Here is a 7,500-nt window from a genome sequence, read left to right on the forward strand (position 1 = left end):
AAAATGAAGCTGTAGGGGTAATACATTTTCATATGAACTGAATGGTTTCGCACGAAAAAACTAGTTTTGACACGGAGGCAAATGGTAACCAAACAGAAAAAAATGTAACGTAATGTTTATATCCATATATTTTATCAAATTGCAATTTGGTTTATTGTTGCTCTCTTACTTTAGTCTTGCACATTTCGTCTCAGAGGAGCACCGTATGTATTGTATCATCATCATCATTTCATTTTATTCGCCACAATAAAAAAGGGAGTATGATACAATTGCAACAAATAGACCTTCAAAGAACCACCAGGCCTATGGTTGACGCCAGCTCAACTAGCACTGTTAATATAGTAACTTCTCTCATTGTGTGCACGGCATGACCAATTCAGCATTATTCCATTGAAAAATTGACCATCTTTTTCGTAAAGCTGGGGAAGCTTGTTGAAGCAGCGGTAGATATTTGCAGAGAATTTCAAATTTTAGGATCCTGATAGTGTATCGAAAATTGCTTAAGATTTATGCGACAGTGATGCGATCGATAACTACTGGCTGTTCGACTGCTTGTTAGAAATTAGTTGCGAAACATAAAGGGGCAACAACTGAATGTGAAGTATTTCTTTCCTTACCTTTGCATGTTTGTCCTCCTGATTGCCAAGAATTGCGATATCCCTTTGGACAAGAGCAGCGGAAGTAACCTACATAGTTACGACAAACCCCTGTACCACACCTGTCAGGAGTTTCTTTGCACTCGTCAATGTCTTGGGGAAAAAAGAAAACGCGTTAAACGCTATACTCGGAATATGATGATTCTTGTGACTCCGTTTAGCTCGAGCATTTCTTTTCCATTCATATTATCTCTGTAGACTCTACAGATCTAGACTCGTGGCAGATCTGAAACTAGACTCACGGGTTTTATATAAGCTACGAAGATGACGTCATTTTAACGAAGGCCGTCTTAATCGATTTTGATCATTTCTCTTTTAAGACTCCTTTTTGGATGCAATTTGGTGCTTATATCAAGAACTAGCAAAGCTAAATTTGGCGAAATTCCCAAAACCCACCACAACCTCATTCCCAGGGTCTCTCTCCTCTGCCTCCCTTGAACGACAATAAAGGCAGAGGAGAAGAGGAGAGAGAACCTGGGAACGAGGTTGCACCCACCCGTGATGACGTCACTCATGTCTCTGCACTTCCTTTAAAAATAAGAATTAGCGAGCAAGCGCAAAAGAAATTTGACAATTCTTGTAAAAAAGGTTAGGGTGCTAGCCATGGCAAAGGCAGTCTGTTTTACAGGGTAATTTGGTGTTTCACTAACTGAAGACAAACTCTTCCAGCTGATGTTTTTCAATATTCTCGTAACCTGTCTTCTTAACGATGTTGCACTGACATGGCAAGGAGAATTCTGATGATGATCACTAGGGTTAATAGCTGTTTACCTTGACAAGTGCCATTCTGTTTTTTGTATCCACCCCAACACTCGCATGTAGCACCCTTATTCGGTAAGTCATAACACGAAGACTTGGAGCGATAAGGACACTTTTGTCGTCCCACAAAGACGCAGCTGTTTTCGTCTGTAAAATAAAAGCCAAATAAACCACCAAAGGTCTTTTTCTTTCGCATTAGTTTCATAAACTATAGTCATGACTGAAACAACGAATGCCGTCCATTCTGGTAGAGTTCTTTGTTCTATGTTTTTGTTTGCTATTTTGGGGGTTGACCCTGCACAAAACCTGGCAAAATACAGAAGGTGGCTGTGAGTGCTCATACAAGTATAAACCAATAGAAGCATTGCGATTATATAATTCATGCACAGTCTATGAGCATAAAACAAAAGATGTGCAGGGTCAAGGACCTTTCGACATAAATCTTTGCCCGCTTGTTTGCTTCTTTGATGTTTACCGGGTTTGTTAACCATTTCCCTCTATTTTAAACTATGATTGCCCTAGTCAGGGAGCTGCAGCAAGTAAGTTCAAAGTGCCCAATTAGTTTTTGTTTCACTTGATCAATTCTGGGCTTGTGAAGAAACTATGCGGCTTTATGCGTTTGAGTAAATCCAGTTACATGTATGAGTTCACGTTCACTGACAACCGCAAAGAGAGATCATTCACATAAATTAAGCTATCGAGCGCTACTTTCATTTGGCGCTGTTTATTTGTTGTACAACGTAGGGTTGAAAGCTACCGTTGAGAACAACTGCCGTGGCAGTGGCACAATAAGCCAGCGCTGTTGTTGTAAGTGCAATACTGTTTGTTACGCTTTGTAAGTGTTGCAAATGCTATGGATAAAACCCTTGTGATTCCTGGTGTTTGAGCATTACACTCAATTTTAGGTCTGTACTGAAACCCTTAAGCCTGGTTTTCATTAACGACGCAAGCACAAGCACAAGCGCAAACACAAACGCAAACAATAGCGATGAGCCAAGTGAAAACGAAATTCGACTTAAACACACGCACAAGCAAGAAATTATCCGAACCTTCCGCTACTTTGGAAACCTGTTTAAGCGCGAGGTAATCTGGATCCAGTGTTTTCATTGGCCAAACATAACCAAGTGTGGTATATATCATTGTGCTTGTGTTATGCCTGAGCGGTATTTCGTTTTCACTTTTTGCAGAGCAAACGTAAGCATAAGCTCAAGCACTACAAGAAAAGGAAACATTCTGATGCTTGTGCTTGTGTCTGTGCTTGCGTCGCTAGTGAAAACCAGGCTTTAAGCGTGGCCAAAGAAATGAAATTATTATTTGTAAAATGGGTATGTCATAAAAGGTGACTTTGAAAATTAAAGTCCATGGATGAAACCCTAATTTGTGACCAAGGTACGGAACTTATTTTCTTAGTATATTTTCGATTCAAATACGAAATGCTAGTCTTTTAATAACGTTTGAACAGAAGCTGATGTACTACAAACCTTTGCATGTTCGTAAATTATAGATCAGCTTATAACCAACAGGACACGTGCAAGTAAGCTTTCCTTTTTCCAAACTGCAGTTATGCGAACAACCACCATTGTTTTTCAAGCAAGGATCAATGTCTGCCAGAAGAAAAGAAAAAAAAAATTGAATTTCAGCATCATTCCCTATGCAGTTGTTAACATATGTGTCTGACGGTATAATAATATGCATCAAGATATACTGGCGAAATGGAGAATATGTATATCACACAAAGCAATTCCTTGTTACAACAAGGGTCATACGAGTTAGCGGAGAGGTGGAAAGGGTAACGGTGGTGTAGAGTTCAGGGTGGGCAGACCGGGACGTGAGAAGCAGCTGGTTCCCTTAGTTTTATTTCCATCGTGTCTTGCTCCGGAAATTATGTTCCATTAGTACCTGTATATTTTATCAGCCTGTTCGTGTCTAACAATTTGTCTGCAATTACAAGGGGCAATGGTGCGAGGGGGAAGGGGGGGAGGTAAGGGATTTGCAGTGTTCACCGATGGGGCGTCAGCAGTCAGTGGGGGAAGTGGGTGTTTTATTTTCTCTTTCTTAGTCAGTTTCTCTGCTTCCACGTCAGCCTCATTCCCTGGACTTTCCCCTTAGAAACTAGTAGTGGCGCCCCTCCAAATCTCTGAGGGAAAACCCTTAGGAAAGACGTTTGACCGCGCTTTCCCTGGGCCCTTACGATGACGGCCATGAAACATACCGTAACCCTGATAGCTGATTTTGAAGCCCCTCTCGTTAACATTGAGGTCACTTTTGAACGTGATTTCCACTGCGGTTCCGTCGACTTTCAAGCTAATTTCGCGGGAACGCTGCCACCCACAAACGATAACCTCTTCTGTGGAATAACGGCCTTGCTGCACTTTGATTTTTACGAAGTCAAATTGCTTACAAATTTGAGAATCCTCAAGCTAGGTAAAAAAAGAAAGCAAATAAATACTTTTAGAGATGGTTGCACTATTATAATTTTCCCCCTGCAAGGTAGGGCACTGCTGAGGCTGCTGATAACAGTAACAGACGTTCTTTAACATGTGCACTCACCATGAAGTCCTCAATAGTTAGATTCACGTGGGTCTTTTCAGGAGAAATCTTCCATGTACAAGTGACGTCATCTGGGTAGTTGTTAGGGTAATTGGGAGATGTGATTTCACCGGAAGAGTCTGTCAGAACGCCGCCACAACGCTCTGCTAAAATAATGAGAATAATAACGTTAATAAACCAATTCTCTTAGGAATTTTGCACCTTTCAAGCCCCAGAGCACTATTTGGCGCGATTTTCTTGGCCAGTGCTTCAAGATCCGTGTTCCTGGAATTCTTTGTAAAGTTAATAATAAACGAGGCACCGAAGGATCACCAGCTGATCACCAGCGTAATATGGCAGGAATCTATTTGTCACGTGAGCTTGGATGAACCAAGTCACGTGCCAAAACATCCCCGTATAGTGCTGGAAGAATCTACGGTCTCGATTGAGTGTCGGAGACTGGCACTTAATTTCCAAGGCCTCGCGAATTCTAGTTCTGATATTGTTTTCTTCTCTAGCTATGACAGCAGCCTTACTCTCTTCCTATTCGAGGGCAATCCTAGTGAGCGTTAGTCCTTCACCAAAGCAAAATGCTCGATGGATTCTTCACATACTTCAACTTCAACATCACTTTATTTTGCACTTACATTTTGAAATTTCAATCTTAACATAAAAAAGACAAAAAAGATACATATATAACAATTAAAGGTGACAATGGTATATAGCTTGTTCATAATAGCGGTTAGAACCGTGAGGTTATCGAGTTAGCCTCCAAAGGCATCCCCCCCTCTTCCTCCCTCCCACCCTCCCTCCCCCCCACCCCTCCCGACCTAGAGCTCGCTATGTTTTGGTTAAAAATTTCTTTCCAGAATACTCGCAGCAACACGAGATCGCATAACTCACTCTTTTGTTGTCAATACTTCGCAGATAGCTCGATAACAAATATTGTGCGTCGCAACTTCGGACAAATGTGAATATTTTTTGGATCGTCAGACAATGAAAGACACTGAAATCGTCGCAGACGCTATTCTAGTTATATATATTACGCTTTCAACAGGTAGTGACTATAGTAGTGGTAACATTTAATTAAACACAATGACTGAGGAAGTTTTATAACGAACAAGTTCGAGATCCGTTTGACTGAGTTGGGATGACGCAGTTAACAGTGCAGTGCCAAATAAAACACGGTCGAGCTTGCCAGCACTGACTTACTCCGATTTATGGTGCCCTCAAATATTTCATATCTTATTCTTTTATCCTAAAACAGAAGTTTACCCTGTTTATAATGTGGGATAGCGAACGGCAAAGGGTCGCAAATGTGTGTTGGCCTCTAGCCAGGTTAATATTAGCAAGATCGAAAGCTTACATACATGCAATCTGACTGTCAGAGTGGAGCTGTCATATCGAGGCCATACCTACCAGCGACTGACAATGATGAGTCGACCAAAAACAGTAAAAGAAATGTAGCCACATGCATCGTCATGACTCGGTAGAATTCCTTCAGGCAGTAGCTCTGCTGGCTATATTTAACCAAGTTCTAACGCTGAGAGGGATTTTCGGTGTCAGCTTGAAGTGATCATGTTACATCTGCTTACTGGGCCAACGCACGCCCTTTCCGCTGCGATGACCTCTCTTTCCTTGGGGAGTGGGGAAGGAGTGATTTACCTCAGTTTCTTTGGGGGGTTGAGAAGGAGTGATTGAAAAACCTCTAAAATGAGACCAATCCGGGCGTTGTGCAAGCTTCATTCATTTTGAAGCAAACAGACACGCAAGAGAAATAAATGAATAAATTGATTCCAAGCCTGAACTACAGCAAAAGGGCTTTATTCTTTTGACCAATATTTCAGCTGGTACAGCTTATTTTCTTCTGGGTCTGTACTATAGGAGAATCTTTCAATATATATATGTCTATCAAGCACAAACGCTTCAGTTTCTATCGGGCTAAAAATATTTTAGCTCTGGAGGAAAGAGCTTAACACGATAACTTCTCCGAAGAAATTTGAACGTGATGAATGAAATACATTTTGGGCCACGCATTGGCGTATTTGCCAGCGAGAAATTTTGCAATTTTTGAAAGCCAAGATCTCCTCCGTTGTTACACAGACTCTTTAGATGTTTGGAGTCAATTTTCATCTAGCATAGTTACTATTCAACCAGCAAAAGTTACATGTAAATGAAACGTGATAACATAAATATATATAATAACGAAATAATAATAATGATTAAGATGGTGATAAAACGAGCTTGGAGTCGGGCCCCTTTTCTTGGTCTATCACATGCCTTGATATAAAAAGAAAATAAAGTTTTTAGCCAATAAATGAGATACTGAGGACCAGCCCATTTCCCACAGGCCCTGAGGTCAGGACATAAAGGTAAGTGAGTACGTCAAATATGACGATACTGAAACAAAACAAATGTATGTAATAAGCATAACTTACTGTTTCATGACCTTACCGTATTTTTATTTCACTTTAAGAGTTCGTGTTTGTTGCGGTTATTTTGCAATTAAGATTTATATTTGTTTTTATTTTACCTCTCAGTTTTAATTTGTTTTTAATTTACCTTTCTCTTTTTTTTCTCCTATTTTTGTTGTCAAGATTTTACCCATAACTCACCCAGAGTCACAACATTTCGCTATGTCCAATAAAAACAGTCTTGAATTAATAGAAGCGGTGCTCTATGATTAAGATTAAACTGCAGTTTGACCAGGTTCACAATTTGGATTCTTTATAGTCGCGTTTTAATTTTTTCCTCACAAATTTGTTGAAAGAAATTTATGTAGTAATTACTTACACACACAAACCACAGTTATGTTATTTAGCCCGTTTCAGAGCATGTTAGATTAAGCGTGGGTAGTATATTTCCTTTTAGCCTGTGGTGCAGACGGACGTGTCACAAAATCCTCGATAAAGTGGACTGTCTATAACACGGCTAATTTCCTTCAGGTGAACAGGAACTTTTAAGTTAATAAAGGACACTTTGTTTTGTAGCTCTCCTTTGATATCTATAACCCCCGGGGGTACTCCCAGAAAAAGTCGGTGGAAGTGAGCGGCCCGCTTCCCAAAACCCTTACCCTATTTATGACCAAAATCTGCGATTTTCCATACCCTATTTATGACCAGACAAAAAATTCGATACCCTATTTATGACTGTTGCTACTGACACAGTTGCTCTATCGATAATGATAACAAAGTAGCTTCTTTTAAAAAACATACCCAGTTCAACTGACTAGAGCACAAAAACTATACCCTATCTGAGACCAAAATGACCAAATCGACACCCTATTTATGACCAAAAAGGCTGAAAACCATACTCTTTGGGGCCATACATACCTATATAGCCCACATAAGGGTCCATATAGGTCCCCGGGTCTATAGCCTGGGTTTCAAAGGCTTAAATTTTGCCTCGTGTCCTCGTAACCAGAGTCACGTAGACACGAGGATATGGAGGGACTTCGCAGCATTCCTGTGCAAGGAGTCCTCGCATTTGTATAGGTAATCATACGGTTTCGAGTTCAATTCGGAATTAATTTGCACTAGTGAGTTTTCAAAAAGCT

At 40.4% G+C, this 7,500-nt stretch overlaps 1 protein-coding gene across 2 annotated transcripts in view; it reads right to left on the bottom strand.

Annotated features, from left to right (window-relative positions):
* LOC145463673 (uncharacterized) overlaps positions 1-5,948 on the bottom strand; it is a 10,643-nt gene extending 4,695 nt beyond the window's left edge. Inside the window, exons 1-6 of one of the 2 annotated variants that reach the window (XM_081447447.1) lie at positions 5,364-5,948; positions 3,966-4,108; positions 3,628-3,835; positions 2,897-3,019; positions 1,428-1,562; positions 618-749 (exon numbers count right to left, since the gene is read on the bottom strand). In XM_081447447.1, the coding sequence (XP_081303573.1) occupies positions 618-749; positions 1,428-1,562; positions 2,897-3,019; positions 3,628-3,835; positions 3,966-4,108; positions 5,364-5,427 (805 nt within the window). In that variant the 5' untranslated portion in view covers positions 5,428-5,948. Of the gene's footprint in view, positions 1-617; positions 750-1,427; positions 1,563-2,896; positions 3,020-3,627; positions 3,836-3,965; positions 4,112-5,363 lie in introns of both variants that reach the window. The other variant, XM_081447446.1, reaches the window with a different exon arrangement.
* Between the last annotated feature and the right edge of the window lie 1,552 nt (positions 5,949-7,500).

The sequence above is a fragment of the Orbicella franksi genome, chromosome 12 (assembly GCF_964199315.1).
Source record: "Orbicella franksi chromosome 12, jaOrbFran1.1, whole genome shotgun sequence".
Taxonomy (NCBI): Eukaryota; Metazoa; Cnidaria; class Anthozoa; order Scleractinia; family Merulinidae; genus Orbicella; species Orbicella franksi.